Here is a 20853-nt window from a genome sequence, read left to right as displayed (position 1 = left end):
TCCTTAGAGTTTGTGAATGCGTGTCTTAATTGATTTACAAGAGAGAACTCGCAATAGTGTAATGTAGAGTCAAACACTCGTTCAGCTAAGTACTCGTTACACTCTCGAAGTGAAGGAATGGAATTTTTTTTTTTTTAGAGTTCGTCGTCTTTCATCCATTTATGGACATGTACAACATAGATATGTGTGGCTTCAGTGTAGCTGCTTAAGTTTCCAAGGTTGTGGGTTTTCAATAGTAAGCTAACTTGGGTTAGTGTTAATATTACCCTTTTGATAATATCATACATATAGTCTAGACAGCAGGTAGCTTGGATCTTATCTAGAGCATCCTTGACTACAATGAGTTCCTATTAAAAGTAGATCATATGAATACACTAACCATTTCAGACCAAGAGTTTTGTCTCGAAGCTTTCTTTGAATTAAAAAAAATAGTTAGATGAACACAGAGTTTCAAAAGAGAATAAGAAAAGGGCTCCATTTTTCTTTGAAATTGCAGCAACAAAGAGAGAATGTGAAAGGTTCATAAAGGCATCGCTTGATAAACTAATGTCAAAAGTAAACAAATCTCTTATACTTTCAACCTAACGCCCAAAAGAGAGGTATATGATAGATTAATTTTTAAGATTTTTTTATTTTTGCTCTTCCTTTTTCTTTTTCCCTATTAAAATTGGTCTATTTTCTTCATTATAGATTGAAATGGGAGATTTATGTTTTGTTTCGTTTTTTTCTTTGTTTTAGATCCATATTTTAAACCCATTGAACTAATCCATGGTTGTAAGTTGCACACTCAAGCTCTAGATCTATGGTATTTTCAATTTAACTTGAAAGTATTTGATTTTTGAGAAAAAAAATGTTGATGTTTCGTAACTACTCGAAATAACTTTTAATTTAAAAATTAAAAAAAAGGTTATATGTCACACCACGAACAAGTTATACATGATGTTACACTAATAATAAGAATAAGAGAATAAACACATGATAAAACAAGAGGTCATCATTGCACAAAGTTTAGTAACCTAGTTTAGTGCAATACCACACACGTCCAAGGTAGTGTGTGTGCTCTCACAAAGATATTTTTGTTTAGCAATAGTTAGGCAATTGTAATGTTGTACTAATTAGTAAAACAAGGCTTTTAAGTGACTCACTAACAACATAAATTAATGAAAAGATACTTACGCTCCCTCTAAATGTAAAACTCTCTCGAGGAAGACTTAAATTTTCCGAATGTCAACTGAATATTACTTTACTTGATGATCTTAGGCAGCCTTAATTTTGAGAATCTATTCTCATGTAACAAATAAAGCTTCAAGATGATGTAGAGAAATGTCTCATTATCTAAAACGTTCCTTGCTTCACAATCACTATGATTGACACACTAGTGAAATACGACAAAAACAAATGACAATAGCACAATAGCCGAAAAAAAAATACAACGACCTCTTAAATATGTACATCAAAAAAGGAGAAACATACTCATAGCATAATCATTTAGTGTGAGACATCCTATAGAACATCTTGAGGAACAAAATAAGTCAGGCACTTGAAATTAATTTTAGAAAAATGATTTTTCAATCTTTTAATAGTTCATCTCTCCAAATTTTGTATAATACATAAAATTATCAACAACAAAAAACCCTCATCTCTCCTCTTCCTCACTTACACTATAGGGTTGTCATCGGTTACTTCTTGAAGAAGATCAAATTCATAGCTTCGTACACATGGTTGGTTTTGGTATCGAATTATGATGAAAATTGATTGTTATTATTGTTCCGAGTCTTGCAAATCAGAGTAAATGGATTCCTTTTTGCGAGGAAGTTGAATGTTGATGCTTCTCGAAGTGAGTTTGTGGCTTTCTTGGATCCCCTCTAAACGTAATTGGTTTTAAGAGTATAGAGTGTTTGAGTTTTGTGCAAACTTTGAAGGTCTCCATGGTTGCTTCTCTTTACCTATTAGTCATCTGGATGCTCGCGCCCTTATCATGTAGTAGAATGCTCGACGCTCCCATCGTGGAGGTCAGAGATAGACGATATTCTTGTTTTATCTTGCAATTTTGAGCTTGTGGAGTTTGTTAATTATAATCAATACTCCATTATATATGTCCTTGCTTAAGTTTCTGTTTTTAAAACTTCAGCCCATAAAGACTCCTTCGACCTTTAAATTACTTGATTTACTACGTACCTTTAATTAAGCTTTTAAAAACAAAAAATTAAGAAATTAAAAATAGATTAATCAATTGAAAGAAACCAAATGTAAGCTACGAATACTAAGGCTTACAGAAATATGCAAGTCTCAGCCTAATTTTTAAGAAAATGGAAGAAAAAAAAATGGTTGAGCTTAATATTCCATGTCCATAAAATAGCCCTCAGAAAAATAAAATAAAAAAGATAATAATGGTCAGAGTGTCAAATCCTTAACTGATGCCTTTTCCTATGAAATTTCGAAACGAGTAGGGAATTGTCATCAACTTTACCAAAGTGTAAAACACATCATTTAATGACCTTCGATTATGTTGCACCAAATTTTCTAGGCATGATGAACCAGTAACCTAAATGAATTTTTTTAAAATAATAATGAAATGAGGTAAAACCATACCTTTCCAATCAGAAGATCACCTTTCCCAATATGAATGCACTCCCAACTCCACTGATTGCAACATCTAAACCTTCCAAACCCATCACCAAAAGAAAATAAATAAATCAATTATGAATATACATAAGAGATCGAATGATTCTATCCTTTGCTCTCTTCTTCATTTTAAAATGGAAAAATAAATTTTTTATATAAAAAAATAAAATAAATCCTCGTGGCAAGAAATGTGCAAATTGAAATTAAGTGAACTGATAATGGAACTCGTAGGAAATCATCAATACAAAGATCCCGGAAACTTATTTTACATATGCATGTGCTATCCCCTATTAATCCTATACACTAAAATGAACTCTTCTCACCCCCTTCCTTATTTCTTACGGAGTCTGCTAAAAATTATCCTTGGCTCTGCGAATGATCCCCAAAACCGTTGCATCGTCCTCTGTATTTTCAGCTTTTAATGACTGTCGAATTTCGCTACTTGAAGTACGGAGGAATGGATTGCACAGTTTCTCCATCTTTAATGTTGTTGGAATCTGAAATTTTACAATCATAGAGTTGAACACTGTTTGAGGTTCGAGGTGTGTGTGTTTTCATAGCAACAAAACCAAAATATACAGGTAGCAAATAACATCCCAAATAAATCTCCCTAAATTAAAAGTCAGGCTATTACAAAACCGAATGCAAATTTTTTACTTCACAAGCTCATATACAGTATATAATAGATTTTTAAAACATTTCATGCTTTTTTTATTAAATAGTTCTTTATCCAAAAAAGTTCTTTAAGAGACGCATAAACCATGCTGAATTAAACTGCATAATACTCTGATTATATTGGAAGTTCTGTACGATTCTACAATGCAACAAAGAAGCGACATTTTCTTTCATCTTCCATTCAAATGTAAGGGATAGAATATTCTCAAATAAGAAATGGTTCGCAAATGGAACGAACAGTCACCAATATTTACACAAATTCTTTCAATTTGTGTAAATATTAGTATAGAATTTGTGTAAAGAGATTAGTATAGTAACCGATTTAATATCAAATATCCACCCATAAAAAAATAGCCAAATAATTACCGTTGGCAAGCCCTTGCTTCGTAGATTGGCAACGTGGGTTGCATAAGATTTGAGAGCCTCGTTCTTAGGTTCAATGGACAAAGCAAACTTAGAGTTACTCTGTTGAATGGTAATCATACAATTAGGCATATGGCATTCGAGCTTCAAAAAATGGAGCATCACAATAAAAAAGGGTCAACAAGTTACTGACCAGAGTATATTCATGACCGCAAAATATGTTTGTGTCATCTGGCAAAGAAGTGATCTTTTTAAGGGAAGATAGCATCTGTAATCACACATGCTAAGCAATTAGAATGCTGCAATTAAAACAACCTGGTAGCAATTATTACTTAGAAACATAAAGAAAGGAGTAAAAACTAAAGCACAACGAGGTAGATCATAATTCTTAAGTAGGTCTAGAAAGAAGAAACTATCAGGGCATTCCACGTTCCAAAAGTACCACATTTAGATGTAAATAAATAAAATATAAGACAAACAAACCTGTTCAGGAGTTCCTTCAAAAAGCTTGCCACAAGATAAGCTGAATAAAGTATCTCCAGTAAATATTGCTGCGGATCCAGGAAAGTAGAAACTAATATGACCTGAATTCAATTTAATCAAAACAAAAAGAAAAAAAAATCAGGGCCAGATAGTATAAAACAATGAGCCAGATATCATAAGCACAACAAACCCACATAGTGTAAAAAGTAAAATAATGATTAATTTATCTTCATACCATACGAGACACAAGCTAGTTGAAACCAAGGTAGCATAATTTTCAAAAAGTCCTGTCCAAATTTTCTTTTATTTATTTATTTTATTATGATAAGAAGCAAATTTCATTGATGTATGAAATTTACAAAAGAAGGGAGATGATGAGATGTTAAGAACTAACAACAAACCCACGTCTTAGGTCTCAAATTTCTCTCAAGACACCCACTTAAGTTCCATAGGTACAACAACAAAGTACATCATTAATCTTGCTTATCTTTTCCCTTAACGAAATAAAAAGTTAAATGGAAACCAAGCAAAAGCCTATAATAGCCAACAAGCCCTAAAACCCCATCTATTTCCCAATGAAGACTTTTATTCATCATTGGCATTGTTTCTACAAATAAAATTTAGACGCCCTACAACCCTAACTTTTAGGTCGTATCTATTTAATCCTTGAACTTTCAAAAGTATCTAATAGGCCCTTGCTCTTTCAGCTTTGTATCCAATAGGTCTTGAATTTTCAATTTGGCATCGAATAAGTATTTGACCTACTCATATTTTTCAAAAAAAGTCGTGAATCTAATAAATAAAAAATTGAAAGTGGGGCTTAATTAGACATAACATTCAGTTTCATACCTAATAGATCAATTAATTTAAGGAACAAAACACAAAATATAAAGTTCAAGAACTTATTAGACATTTTTTAAATGAAAAGTCTTATTAGAAAAAATTGAAAATTTAGGTACCTATTTGACACTTTATAAAGTTGAAGAACAAAATTGAGAGTTTATAGACTAAATTTGTGATCTAACCAAAAATGAATGAAACGAGAACTGCCAAATAGTAGGCATTAAAGAAAAAACCAGCTAAGAGCAAACTTCACATCTATAAAGAATAATAATCAAAGTTAATACAATAGGAAGAGAGGAGCAAGCCTAAGTCATAAAAAAAAAGTTCCACATCCAGACTCACTCTCTTCTTTAATTTTCTCACTTTTCATGCACATCCAAAGGGAGGGGAGGGTTATCCTTATCATACGAGAAACAAATCTAAAGGATCTATTATGATGTAGTAGGATTAGGTTAATCTTGAATAATTGGGTTATTCCTTCATTAGTCCTCTTTAAACCTTTTTTTCTGTTTGCTCTCTAATTCCCAATAGACAGAGGACTTTCCTCATGACATCAGCCCACTTTGAGTCATTATAAAGATTGAGATTAGATATCTGAAACAATTCTCTCCTTTAATCCCTTAAGCTACATCATACTGTTATACAAGAAACTAATCTAAAAGTAACTAGTAACAAACACCTCGAGTATGACCGGGTGTTTCCATTACATGCACTTCATGGCCAGCAAACATCCACTTGTCTCCATCTTTTAAACTTATGTCAATTCCAGGAATTCTATCGCTGTCTATTCCAGACCCAATTACCTACAACCAGCAGAAAGGGGATAAAAATTTGACAGAAATTCTATAAAATAGAAATGTAAACCACTAACTCAAGGATAAAATTATTTCAGAGACTACTAAATAACATATGCCAGCATCAATGCCTTGATTCATTTCATTTTCAATCCAAGCCTTAATTTAAAGGACAATTTAGGAAAGTATTTAATTCAAAACAAGTCAAAATGTTCAAAATACTTGGTAATCCGTAATGAAGTATATAAAATTTCTTGCACATCACAAGGTATGTATTTCTCATGACAATAAATATCCGTGTTTTACAATAATAAAGCATTCACCTCACTATGTTTACTAGAGAAAAGGATGAGAAATAGAGACTATTAATAAACTAAAATTCTTTTGACATCAAGAACTAAAATTCGCACATGATGCCTCAAGGAGTCTGGTGACTCAGGCCTCTAGGATGTGTCCATAGGTTCTTACCTCTATCACTCTATGACCAACCCTTAGGGATCAAACATACAACATTTATAGGATAAAGCTAGGGCCAACTAGAATATTGATTCAATTGCAATGCAAAAGAATTAAATTCATACCTTTGCTCCATACCTTGCTTTTAATTCTTCGTTCCCACCAGTGTGATCATGATGATGATGAGTATTAAGTATATATGTCAAATTTCTGTTCTTCTTGCTTAAAGCATCTATAACTGGTAGAGCTTCAGATGGATCAACAACACCAACTGTGCCGGTATCAACATCATGTAAGAGGTATGCATAGTTGTCACGAAGACAAGGTACCTATGAAAGAGGGAGTAGAGGAAAAGAAATGATTTTAATGAATGTGTAGGCTGGAAGTGACTAAGCTAAGCAGTTATTAGGGATGTACAGCCTAGAATGATAGAGGACAACCGGCATCCTTACAAATGATTAATTAAGCGTGGAAGCCCAAAATGAACACGTCTAATGCCTCCCTGAATATAATTTGTAGCCACCTGACTCAAATTGACTCGGAAGTCGGAAGAAGAACTATATGTTGTGTAGCTGAGCAGGCTAAAGTGGTAAGTAATATATACCCTTGTTTGAACTAATCTAACTTTGGAAAGAAACAATAAACTGCAATATGGACCTTGAACGCCCTCTTCATAGTTCATATCACAATTAGAAATTCTCTCAGGTGAAAATGTTTTATAACCAAAGCATGAATTTAGAGAAGAAAATGATAAACCAGGAAAGTTATCACAAACTGACCACCACAGGAAGACCATAATGGATAAAAAGAACTGATGTCATTGACACCCTAAAACCAATTTCCAGATCTCATAACAGCTTACCAATTCAATTTGCAAAGTGGAAGACATGTTGACAACACTGCAAAACTGAGCAACTTTAAGCGAACGACTAGCTCCACGCAACGTTTTCAATGGAGTAGATAAAAGTCGCATAACTCCATATAATAGGTCTTTTCTAAAAGAAAGCTGTTTCACACTCGGCCAAACACATACGCTCCTAACCTGAAACTCCCAACCAATCATCAAATAAGTAAGCTAAAAAAAACGTTTCTATTCAAGAAATCTACCAATAAACCACAACAACATTTGCAGAATTACTCCTCATTATAAGAAGAAAGGATCATACCATCATACATCATGATGTTACAGATCATATCAACAAAATTAGCATGTATGAAGATGGGAGAGTAATAAGGAAAAGCAGCGAAATCGAAAGCATTATAAATTCATAGAAAGGGAGAAAAAAAAAATAAAGAGCGTGTGTGAAGAGGAACACAGATTAGGGGTGGTTAAAAGCGATGAGAAGGAAAAACACGGGAGGGAGGGAGGGAGAAAAAAGAAGTAGAGAAATGAAAATGCAGAGAAAGAAGAGTAAAAGTAAAAGAGAGAACCCTAGTGCAAGGTAAAGAAGCCATGGCAGAGGAGGCCTTGGAGAGCATCATCTGCATCTTCTTGTTGTTGTTGTTGTTCTCCGGCGGATGAGAAGATCGGAGATGGGAGAGAGAAAGAGCGGTGGGGGAGAGGGCAGTTGGCACTCAAATCGTAATTATTATGTGAAGCGAATCCATCCAACTCTCAGCGCCACTATTATTAATTCTTTATTTGTTTATTATTATTGCTTATTACTCTTTTCTAAAACGCGTTTTTTTTTGTTTTTGCCTTTTAGGAGACTATGGTCGGCTTTTTACTTCTCGCCTATCCACTTTTACATTTAAAAATCACTTTCCTCTCTAAACTTTTACCAAGCCAACTGTTTAAAAATTTTGTAAAAATTAGTATGCTTCCAGTTTTATATAAAGTAAAATTTAAGGGGTTAGACCTATACTAAATTCATTTATCGTGAAATCGACAATGGTGTCTGAAAACTTTGATTTGTATCGATTTAGTCTATGTATGTTTAATTTTATAATAATTTTGTTTTTATGGTAGATTTAATGAAATTTCTTGTTATAAATAAATTGACAAACTTAGCAAGTTTTATTTTAAATAAATGAAAATTGACATATAATTTCATTTTACATTAGGAATAAATTCTAATACGTTTGAAAGTAAAAATACTAAATTGTTACGTACTAAAGTTTATAGATAAATTTGTTACAACATCAAGAGTATAATAACTAAGTCGTTACGAACCAAAGCTTAAAATCTAAATCGTTACTTTTATGAAAGTAGAACAAATGTTTTCTTAACCTGATTTTAATTTGTAAGATTAAATTTAATTTTCCTTTTTATTTTTTTTAAGTTCAAAGTTACTTTCACCCACAAAACTTCTGTATAAGTAATAATTTAGTTTAGTATGTAATGTTTTTTAATTTATGAAATAGAAATTAGTAGGAAAATTTAATGAGATTTATAAAGGAAGAGTAATAGACTAATTACTAAATTACTAAATATATAAAATACACGTCATGAAATAATATAAATTTCATCAAATTTTGATTATTATTTTAATATTAGGAACTAAAATATTATATTATACAGATTGAGAACTAAATTATTGTTTTTATATAATTCTTTTTAAAAATGATATAAAATATTTTTTCAATATTTGTAGAGAGATAGATAGTGGGTAGAGATTTGAATTTATTTTTCAAAAGTCAACTAATAAATTGAAAATGATTCAGACATTTTAAGATTTACTAGGATGAACTATGATATAAATTTTAAATATATGGACTGAAATTATATTTAATTTTAAAAAATTATAAAAAAAGGAAAGTACGAAAATATTTATACTACAAACAAAAAACTCAATCTCCAATTTTTGTTTTTAATAATTTTGAAAGAAAAAAATTTAAAAAAAAAAACCACAAATTATTTATACCATCCAACAAAACCATTAAAATAAAAATAAATAAATTTCGATAAATAATTTATCGATTTTTTATTTTTTAAAAATATCTTTAATAGACTAGTGTTTTTATTTATTTTTAATTATTGTTAGCAGCCCTAGAATCACTGTCTTCAAGCTGAAAAAAGGTTTTAAATGGATTTTTATTTTTATTTTATTGTTCTTTTAGGTGCCTTACATTTAAAGTTATGTTTGAAATGATATATTTTTATTAATTATAGAATCACATACTAAACTTAAAAGGCAAATTTAGGGGAAAAAATTAAATAAATGTGTGAGGAAATGGTGGGTTTCAAATTTTGGTTTAGGTTTAAGAAGTGTGTGTTTGAACTTTGGAGTCATCATAACACCATTTCACAAACTCATGGGAAAACTATCAATATCTTCAAATTTTAATTCAATTAATTTAATCTAACTTTCGATAAGTTAAATTCAATCTCTTATACCCTAATTTTTTGAATGGTTAAAAATGATAAATTTGACAAAATATTTATAAAATATAGTTAATATGTTTCTATCCGTCGTATTGATGAATATTGACATAATTTAAAATTTTGTTGCATGTAAAGATTTTAGATTATTTTGCTATTTTTTAAAATGTTTGTTAGTACCACACGCGGTACGTCAACTTTATTTACCCTTGAGTAATTCTATAGCACTAGCTAATATGAACGTTTATTATATTTTTCACTTCGTTTTAAGAACATTTTTTTTTCATTTTAAATTTTCTCTCTTAACCATTTGATTATCATTGATGTACACGAACATTGCTTTCTCATTTCCCCTAATTATAGCTCTTGGGATGTATCATGAGATGATTTCGTTTCACTTGATGTTATTAGAATGTTTAAGGCTTTTGTCCTAGAATTTAAAACAAATACTTTATTATATTTTGTCCATTTTACAATAAATATATAAATACTATTTGCAATAGAAAATTGATTTTGGTTATTAATTGAAATTTAACAAACACAAATTTTATTCATAGCTACAATTTCTTTCAACCCTCGTATTGATACCATCAAAAACCAAACTCTAATTTTAATGGTTGTTAAATTGAGTAAATTTCAAACAAATTTTTCATAGAAAAGAAAATACTAAATTAAAATATTTATAAAACTATCAAGGTTACCAATAGATATTAATATCTTTTTAAAAAAATTACATCAAATAACAAAAATATTTAGAAAATTAAAAACCTTTTTTGTTTTATTTTTTAAAAAAAGTAATAAACTAAATGACTAATTAAATTATAAGAAAAATGCTGAATGTTTGTGTAAGCAGAGAGCATTAAAGCGTCGTGCAGCAGACGCATTCGGTCCCCAAAAGAATATAAAGAAAATAGAAAAGTCTCATTTTTTTTTCTTTTTCCTTTCTCTTTCTTTCTCTATGCAGTGATATGATTACATTGGACAACACACTCACCCAATAATTCTACTTCCTCTTTTAATACGTTTAATCTAATAAAAACACATTAAATTATTGAGAATTTCATAGTTAATTTGATTGAGAAACAAAAAGTGTCAATTACATCACTACTTTTCTCAATACTGTAACAATATGAAAATGATTAATCTGTCGCATTTATTGTTATTATTTAAGAAGCATAGACACCTTAGGTTGACTAGTATGTTTGTATTTGTATTCATGTTTCTTAGGGTCGTACCGTTATTATTGGGGACCTCATTGATTATCTCATTACGTAACATTTTGAATATAAAAAAATGCGATTATTCTTATATTTTCGATCTTACCTTTATTTTATTTCTTCTTTTTCATATTTTTTTATGGGAAAGGTAATTAATTCATAAATATCACTAACATATACTAAAATACTCAAGTGATGTTTCTAGTAAATTATTTATGTGTTAATTTAGTTAATGGTTTGAACCTTACACTCTCAAGAACTATTTTTGTGGTTTATAATTAAATTATTTCAAATATATTTAAAAAAATTGTTTTTAAAATTTATAAATTTTTTGAGACGCACCCATAACACAAATACATTTTAATTTTGAATATTATATTTTCAAGAGTTCTTTTAAAGAATAATTAAAAAATAACAAAATATTTACACTTTCACCATAATTCATTAAAAAATCAACTCCACACGATTTTGTTTAAATATTTGTTAAAACTTTATCACTACTTTTTTAAAAAAATATAACTACTCTATTAAATCTCGTAATTAAATCTATCCACTTCAATTTTAAACAAATATTATAATTACAAAATTATTTTAAATAAAAAAATTACTATAAATATTTACAAAAGCAAAATCTTTTAATTCATTTATTATATTTAGAAAAGTTATAATTTTAAAAATAGAAGTGGGAAAATAACCCTAAGAACTCAAAGTAATTTACTACAACTCATTTTCATGATAATAATAAACTATAAGTTGAAGAATAAAAAAGTTGCCAAAGTTGGTTGGGTAAAGAACCAACAATTGGTCCCCTTTTATTATTTGTATTTTAAAGAAGAATGGTCCAATCTCTTCAATACTCAAATTGTCACATCTTTTTCTTTATTCATTATTGTTCAATAAACATTACTTTATATTTTAATGAATAATAAAAAATTGTAAAATTGATAAAATATTTACAAATTTTCAGATTCTATCAGTAATAATAAACATCGATAGTTACGATTAATAGGAGTCTATTGGTGACTTCATAATTTTGCTATAGCTTATAAATATTTTAATTTATTTTGTTATTTTAAAAAACATCTACCATAATTTTTTTTTTGTATTTATATTTCTTAGATATTAACAAATGTAAAGTAATTACACGATCAAATAAAACCATTTGTATTTATTATTGTTTTTTTTTGTAATTTTCATTTTGTTTTTTCTTGTTTCAAAATTTTTATTTTTATTAGAGATTTGGGAATTTTTATTTACATTTAGTCAAGAAGTTGAAAAATCATTTTAAATATTATCATTTGAAATCTTTAAAACCATTTTAAGTTATTTACTTTGTTTGGAATGACAGAGATTTCAAATGGATGTATTTGAAGTTTTATGTTTGGATGATAATTGAAAAGGAAAACAAAAGTTGAGAATTTACTAACATAGACTTTATTTACAAATATGTTAATTACAAATTATAAAACAGCAAGGTGACTTATGTAATTTACTTTGAAATCCTAAAAGAAAAATACAACCATTTTGACTTAAAATTTTTTAAAAGTAAAAATAGGATTTGAAATTGTTTTGGATTTCAATATCATTCTCATTTCTACCCTAACAAATAACAAAATTAATTCATGAATTTTCAAATATTACTTTTTTTATAGTTAAGTTTTGAATGTGCATTTGTATATTAAACTAAAATTAAATAATAACCTAGTTTTTATAAAAGAAAAAAAAAATCTAACTTAATTAGTACATGTAGAAGAACATTTAATTAATGAGTAATATTGAAATTCAACAATATTTAATATAGTATTATATTACATCATCTAATCGCTTTAAATAATTAAATAAATATAAATTAATTAAAATATTAACAACCAATAATAAAAGTTTATATTAAATAATTAAAGTAATTAATGTATTAGTTGAAATATATTATGTCTAAATAATATCTGTGTGTTTAATTACTAATTAAGATCAATAGCAATGATTATTAATTAATTAGACACTATATATGCTTATAAATATAAATTTAAATTAAACATATTTTATTATTTTAAATTATTTATTAGGGTGAATGTGTGTATTTGTTGTTTAAAACAAAAGACCAATTGATTAATTTAAAAAAATAAGTCATTTTAAAAAAAGTAAATCAGTATTCGACCACCCATCAATTCTTTTTAAAAAATAAATTAGTTTATAAAATAAACTGCACTTAGTTTTTTAATGATTAATCTCATGTAATTTATATAATTTGTTTTAATTACATTGTCGTGTCTACCACGACCAACTTCAGTCACCATCAACATAGACCAACTCCAACCATTACGACCAATGACTAATTCCAATGACCATCTTTGTCAACTCTAACGTGAATAAACTTTGATGACTATTATTTTAAATCATCAGTTCATAAGAATTTATAGTTGTAATTTGTAATGATTCGAAACTAACAATAAAACACACTAAGGTAATTGACATGATCTATCATCTTAAATGTGAGAGATTTAATTTATCTTTTCTTACCGTTAGTGCACTAAGAAATATTACAAGCTAACAAAAACATAAAGGTAGAGGGTCTATATATATATGAATAATATGATGTGAAACTAATTATATATAAAAAATATTTTTGTAGACAATAATAAAACATTCTTAGATATGTTAAATTATAAGTAATTATTGCATTTTGAAATTTGCATTTATTCCGTTATAAATTTTTAAAACTGTTCGATAAGATTTAAGGTCTTAGAGACACAAAATTAAGAGTTTGAACTTATTAAATACGGTTGAAACTTTAGATAGTAAAATTTAATATTTTTAAAGCTAAAATGCTATTGTAATCTTTGTACCGTGTAATATGTTTAATTTTAGTATTTGTACTCTCAAATGTTTAATTTTAGTTCCTTATTCTCAAGTATCAATAAATTTAAATTTAGTATTGATTGCTAGTTTATTGTAGGGGTCACAAAGTCGCCAACAAAACTAAGTCAATTGATCCCACTAGCCACTCCAGCCTCTCAATTAGGGAGGTAAATGAGTTGAGTTGGGAAAACTTTGTTGGTCCGTCAATTTGGCAATCCAAATAAACACAATATGTTATTATATATATATATATATATTGAAAATGTAACTTGAACCAAACCCAATCTGAAAAAACAGATAAAAAATTCAATTCAACTCAATCATAAATAAAAAACTAACTCAACTCAATCTTTACGGTTTGAGTTAGGTAGTCGAGTTTATTTGAACACTCCTACTCTTGATATTCATTTACGGACTCTTTTTATTCCAACCATCTCCATTTAATCGAGACTCTCAAATGACTTTCAACTATCTAATTCTTTTTGTCTATTGTGTTATAATGGATTTATGTACTTTTGATTGATACCTAAACAAAAAGAGAGAAAAAAAACCAAGAGTATGATCGACCCTTTTATATATAGAAAATTGATTAATCGATGTTGGATGCTAATTTTCTAAAAGATCAACTTTGATTAATGGATATACATCTTCTAAGTTATTGTTAATTACTATGATTATGATTATAGGTATTTCCTCATTAATTAACTCAAAATTTGAATTCATTCCGTACAGACAAAATTATATTTTAAAAAAATTATTCAAAATATGAAAAAACGGTTATGATACAAATTTTTTTTGAAAAATTGCAATGAAGGACTATTTTAGCAATAATAATTAAAGATATAACAACATTTTAAAAAAATTGTAAATATAGCAAAACTATCATTAATAGACTTATATGACTGATAAACTTATATGGCTGATAGATTTATATGACGGATAGACTTCATATGGTATATAAGTGATAGACTAATATTTGCAACATGGTCTATCAGTTATAGACTTATATCATTGATAGAATTTGATAAATTTTGCTATATTTACATTTTTTTAAAAATTATGTTATATACTTAATTAATTTGAATTTAATTGCTAAATTTATAACTATACAATTTTTTATATCGTAAAAGAATATTCGAGACATCTATTTTGCAATAGCAGACACGACTATTAGAAATTAACTTTTAAATTTGCTATTTTTTTGGGTCAAGACGTAGGTGTGCGTTTGAAATTCAAAACTAAATCTATTGGAAGTAATATGAAACCCTCGAACCGAACTGCAAAATTTTAGAAACATTTTTCCAACTTTTCCCTCTCCTCACGATTTCGCGTCGTTGTATTCTCCCGCGGCGAGCGGCGATCGGCACGGCGGCTGTTCCCTTGGTGTAAAGTCCGTTCACTGCCAGCATCCATTTACACTAGGTTTGATGGCTCATCTTCCGAGTCCTGTTTTTTTCTCTCTCTCGCTCTGTTGAAATTTCTCTGAATTTCACTGGCACGTTTTTCTCTTGAGCCGCCATATGCGAAGTCTTTATTATCAACTTCTGCTGTTACTTACGTCATTTCCTTCTTGTCTCGGTGCAGATTATCGGTCTGCTCGAACGATTCGAGTAAAGAACTTGTAGGTTTGTTTTGGTGCTTTGTCTTAGATGTTCTGAATACGCTCTTGGAATTCTGTGTATGTTGTAACATACAAATTACAAGTTCATGGAGTTGTATGAGAGTATATATATGTGTTTTCTTTTCTAGTTTAAATGGAACAGAGCTACGTGGATAGAAATTAGCTCATTTGTTAATGGTGCTTATCTTTGTTGTTCGACTGTTTTATATAATGTTGAGACGTTTAAGGTTTATCCAGCACTGATGCATGTTAAATTTTCATTTCACGTACAGGAAAGTGAAGTGATATTGAGGGATTTTCTCAATGGCAAAGAATCAATCTGTTTTGATTAAAGATACAGTATATAAATTGCAACTTGCACTTTATGAGGGCATTAAAAATGAGAATCAGCTATTTGCAGCTGGGTCTCTGATGTCTCGGAGTGACTACGAAGATGTGGTGACTGAGCGGTCTATTGCAGACCTCTGTGGATATCCATTATGCCATTCTAATTTGCCATCTGATAACACTAGGAGAGGCCGGTACAGAATTTCATTGAAAGAACATAAGGTGTATGATTTAGAAGAGACATATAAGTACTGCTCTTCCGCTTGCCTCATTAACAGCCGTGCCTTTTCTGGGAGATTGCAAGATGAGAGATGTTCGGTTATGAACCCAGATAAACTTAAAGAAATTCTTAAGCTGTTTGAGAATATGAGTTTGGATTCTAAGGAAAATATGGGGAATAATTGTGATTCGGGACTTGAAATTCAGGAGAAAATAGAAAGCAATATTGGAGAAGTTCCCATTGAAGAGTGGATGGGTCCATCAAATGCAATTGAAGGTTATGTGCCGCACAGAGATCATAAGGTCATGACTTTGCACAGCAAGGATGGGAAAGAATCCAAGGATGGTAACTTTCTTTTTCAACTTTTTTTCTCCGTATGCAGAAGTTTTATTGTGTTTGGTTGTTGAATTCCATATTGGAGAAGATTATGCATTCAAAAGATCTTCCTAGCAAAAGGAAAAAAGCTCTTAGACGAATGAAGAAGGGTATTATAGATTTATTTGCATTAGTGGTTAAAGTGAAGTACGCTGTCATAGGGTCTAATGCTAAAAGTTTGGTGTTCAACATTGTCTACTATGCCTGCAACTTGCTGTGTTTGATTGTTGAATTTGATTCATATCGAATCAAATGCACTATTGGGGTGTCCCTATGAGAAAAGTTGAAGAGAAAAAAAGCATTCTTAGAATACCTAAGAAAAAAGAAAGTGAAAGTTTGAAACAGTGTATTTATTTGCTCCTGTTGGCTGTTAGTTTAATTGAGTTTTGGTGCACTGTCTTAGGTTCTAAAGCTAAAATTAAGCCATTGGGTGGTGGAAAGGATTTCTTCAGCGACTTCTCCATCACAAGTACTATAATCACAGATGAAGAGTATAGTGTTTCAAAGATATCATCTGGTTTGAAAGAGATGGCTCTTGATACTAATTCAAAGAATCAAACAGGAGAATTCTGTGGTAAAGAATCAAATGACCAATTTGCCATTTTGGAAACCCCACATGCTCCAGCTCCCCCAAAAAACAGTGTTGGACGGAAGGCAAGAGGATCCAAAGAAAGAACTAAAGTATCAGCCACCAAAGAAAGCACTGATAATTTGTCTGATGCTCCTTCAACTTCAAAGAACCGCAGCACTAATTTCAATTTAATGACAGAAGAACCAAGAGGTGGATTCAATGATCTTAGTGGAACTGAGTTAAAATCCTCCCTTAAAAAACCTGGCAAGAAAAACCTGTGTCGCTCTGTAACTTGGGCAGATGAAAAGACTGATGACGCCAGTATTATGAACCTTCCAGAGGTCGGAGAAATGGGGAAGACAAAGGAATGTTCCAGAACCACAAGCAATTTGGTAAATTTCGACAATGATAATGAGGACATACTACGGGTTGAATCTGCTGAAGCCTGTGCAATGGCACTGAGCCAGGCAGCCGAAGCAATTACTTCTGGGCAAAGTGAGGTCTCTGATGCAGGTAATCTACTCTATGCATGATGGATTGGGGTTAGTTATTGTACATGCTATAAGATTATATTATTTGTCTGGCGCTGGCCATAAGATGAGTTCTGCTGAAAGTAGTTCTAGTTTTCCCTATTTTGTTTTATAAGCCATTCAGATTTTTTTTTTTCTGTGTTTTCATTGGTTATTAGCAAATATATACCGTTGCCTTCTCTGCATTTTTTGCCCCTTAAAACCATGAAACCTCATCCTTCCAAAACACAGAAAGTGGCTTTAGTGGTTATAAAATTTAAAAAAATTTCTTTGTTATATCTCTCTGGAAGAGACTTCATATAATTTTTCTTTGTGTTCGGTTGTTTGTAATATTCAGTGTCTGAAGCTGGAATTATTATATTGCCACATCCAAGTGACGCAAACGAAGAAGCATCTACTGATCCTGTCAATGCATCAGAACCATGAGTTCTGCTGAAAGTAGTTCTAGTTTTCCCTATTTTGTTTTATAAGCCATTCAGATTTTTTTTTTTCTGTGTTTTCATTGGTTATTAGCAAATATATACCGTTGCCTTCTCTGCATTTTTTGCCCCTTAAAACCATGAAACCTCATCCTTCCAAAACACAGAAAGTGGCTTTAGTGGTTATAAAATTTAAAAAAATTTCTTTGTTATATCTCTCTGGAAGAGACTTCATATAATTTTTCTTTGTGTTCGGTTGTTTGTAATATTCAGTGTCTGAAGCTGGAATTATTATATTGCCACATCCAAGTGACGCAAACGAAGAAGCATCTACTGATCCTGTCAATGCATCAGAACCACATTCATTTTCAGAGAAGTCAAACAAACTTGGGGTATTACGTTCCGATCTGTTTGATCCCAGTGACTCTTGGTATGATGCGCCTCCAGAGGGTTTCAGCCTAACTGTAAGCTCCTTCTCTTTTTTTTTGGACGGACGCACCTTCTGTTTGGAACCTAAATATATCCTTTTTCCCACCACGTTTACCTTTTTTCCAGTTATCTTCTTTTGCAACCATGTGGATGGCAATCTTTGCATGGGTAACCTCATCTTCCCTGGCCTACATTTATGGAAAAGATGATAAGTTCCATGAGGAATTTCTATATATTGATGGGAAGGAGTATCCAAGTAAAATTGTCTCTGCTGATGGCCGATCTTCTGAAATCAAGCAAACACTTGCTGGATGTCTAACACGGGCAATACCTGGACTTGCTTCTGAACTTAATCTATCAACCCCAATATCACGTTTGGAGAATGGGATGGTAATGATGAACATTTATGACATTGTTTTTTCCTCTCAATAACTTTTGCTGGTGATAACTGATAATTGAGAACTTACATTAGTTTGCATATATGCAGAGCTTATTTTTGTTTTTATTTATTTTGTGTTGGTATATATTTAGTATCTCTGGTACATGGTACCATTTCCCTGGGCAGTGGGTCTTATTTAATTTTTCCTTGTTGAAAAGGAAGTAGAAACATTTAATTGATTGACGGAGTAAGAGGAAAACCCCCTGCAACAATAGGTGATTAATTAAGAAAGATAAGCTATGACAGGTAAAAGGATTGCTTAGATTTGCACCTAAAAAACACAGTAGATAAAACGAAGTCCCTTAAACAATCAAAAGTGGAGAAAGAGTCCCTAAAAGGAACCACCCCAAATAATCCAGAAGAAAGCACATGTGAGTGCCAATGAAACTGTCTGTTTGATATGACCAAAAGGCTGACCCCACCCATAAAAATGGAAGGAGGTAAATTTTTTTATTAGGACACCGGTAGGCTAGCTACTAACGGAAAGCCTCCAATATAATATTGTCTATTGCTGGCTTTCTCGTAAGTGCACATTTAAGTGGTTTTAACTAGGAGAGACTTCCGTACAAGATTGCCTTTGGGCGATTGCTGTAGCAAATGAAAGAGCGCATTTTCTTACCTTCAGCCAGTAATTTAACCAGCGATGATCTTGAAGATTCAGGTTATTTGGAACTTTAAAGGCTTAAAGCTATAAACCTTGCTGTACTTCGGAAATGGTTGCGGTGATCGACTTTTGTGCTTTCCATGGCATAAGGAGATTAGAAAGTTGATGATTTTAGATTGACTCACAGGGAACTGGCTGTGTACTTTCTCTGCTTTATTTTTAGGGCAGGTGCTGGTATCTTCTAAAACAAGGCACTGTAAATTTAAAGTTTGTGATGGGGGGAGGGGAGGATTTGTGGGAGGATTCTTGGATGTATGGACCTCTAACCCCTGTTTAAACTCAGTTTTTTAGCTTGTGGTTTCTATTCTAATGTTACTATTGAAGACGGGTCGGAATTCTGTATGGAATTTGAAATTTAAAAGGCATTCTCATGATTTTGGAAGGTCTATACCACATCAGAGAAGAATACCATACTGTTAATCCAACTTTGCCTTATGAGTGACATCGATTCATGTTCTTGTGCAGGCGCACTTGTTAGACACCATGACTTTCCTTGATGCTCTTCCAGCATTCAGAATGAAGCAGTGGCAAGTAATCGTTCTCTTATTTATAGAAGCTTTATCTGTTTCCCGGATTCCTTCACTTGCCTCCCACATGTCAAGTAGTAGAAATCTGTATCATAAGGTTTGGCTCCCTATAGATCTCTTCCCTTTTGCTTAGAAATGAATGATTTGTTTTGATCATAGTGTTCAAGTATAAGAATTAAGAAAGCAATAAACATCATTACCGTTAAATATATACCAATTTTTGTTTTTGAGGACATAATGATAGATTTTCCCCTTTCAATTCAGAATTTGAAATTTGTACCTCTATATTGTTTAGTTTTCGGAAATATGCTATTATATAGTTTAATGAGAACCTCTAAAGTTCATGTCATGCTCTGTCGCGCAGTGTAAGTAATTGATCACGAAGAGTATTTGTACATTATAACTAACTATAACTTCAGACAGAATTTTTGATGAAATGCCGTATTCCTTAATTCTTAAATTGGGGTATTCTTTAACATCCTGCTCTCACTCTCACGCACATAGGTACTTGATCGTGCTCAGATACGATCTGACGAATACGAGATTATGAGAGATCATATATTACCTCTTGGTCGAACAGCTCAACTTTCAGATGAGAATGATGCCTAAAAGATTAGAACAAAAATCTCCAACACAATTATCATCACACTTGCGAACGGTTCAAATTGATGTCAAGTTCCTGGCAAATTCGATTCACAGTACATAATAGTCGGTAATCATACACACCACATGCTGTTTCTACATTTAGATTCTCTTGGTATTTCTTGTTGGGAGAATTGATCATTCCAGACTAGGTAAACATTTTCTTAAGAATTGCTTATAAACAGGTGTGGTGGCTGTTGTGCCATTTGAGGTGATTTTGTATTAAGTTATTTTGGAACAATTTAGTTCTAAACAACATAGTTAGGCTCTTTTTATGTCTTTAGTGTTAAAATAGTCATTATTATGCTTAAAGATGCCAAAAAAATTTTGGAGTAGAATTTTCATTTGCAATTTGCCAAAGAATTTGATAAAAAAAGCTAAAAACCGAAAACAAACGTTTCAAAGTAAAATTTTCGTGGCACCGTGCCATAGCCCTTCTTAAGTCCATCTCCGAT

The 20853-nt window shown here is 30.9% G+C and overlaps 2 protein-coding genes across 2 annotated transcripts; one reads left to right on the top strand and one right to left on the bottom strand.

Annotated features, from left to right (window-relative positions):
* Positions 1 to 2715: 2715 nt before the first annotated feature.
* LOC101223148 (probable hydroxyacylglutathione hydrolase 2, chloroplastic) lies at positions 2716 to 7867 on the bottom strand. Its single transcript, XM_004152102.3, has 8 exons — positions 7671 to 7867; positions 7102 to 7281; positions 6365 to 6568; positions 5669 to 5792; positions 4147 to 4247; positions 3857 to 3931; positions 3667 to 3765; positions 2716 to 3122 (listed from the first exon to the last, which is right to left on the bottom strand). The coding sequence occupies exons 1-8, from the start codon at positions 7725 to 7727 to the stop codon at positions 2976 to 2978; spliced, it is 987 nt and encodes a 328-aa protein (XP_004152150.1). The 5' UTR covers positions 7728 to 7867; the 3' UTR covers positions 2716 to 2975.
* A 7029-nt stretch (positions 7868 to 14896) lies between these two features.
* On the top strand, positions 14897 to 20736 carry LOC101202877 (putative RNA polymerase II subunit B1 CTD phosphatase RPAP2 homolog). Its single transcript, XM_031884098.1, has 8 exons — positions 14897 to 15056; positions 15219 to 15259; positions 15528 to 16147; positions 16581 to 17261; positions 17971 to 18161; positions 18253 to 18516; positions 19695 to 19853; positions 20261 to 20736. The coding sequence occupies exons 3-8, from the start codon at positions 15559 to 15561 to the stop codon at positions 20363 to 20365; spliced, it is 1989 nt and encodes a 662-aa protein (XP_031739958.1). The 5' UTR covers positions 14897 to 15056; positions 15219 to 15259; positions 15528 to 15558; the 3' UTR covers positions 20366 to 20736.
* The last annotated feature ends 117 nt before the right edge of the window (positions 20737 to 20853 follow it).

The sequence above is a fragment of the Cucumis sativus genome, chromosome 4 (assembly GCF_000004075.3).
Source record: "Cucumis sativus cultivar 9930 chromosome 4, Cucumber_9930_V3, whole genome shotgun sequence".
Taxonomy (NCBI): domain Eukaryota; kingdom Viridiplantae; phylum Streptophyta; class Magnoliopsida; order Cucurbitales; family Cucurbitaceae; genus Cucumis; species Cucumis sativus.
Note: the sequence above shows the minus strand (reverse complement) of the source record. Positions and strands in the feature narration are given on the sequence as shown.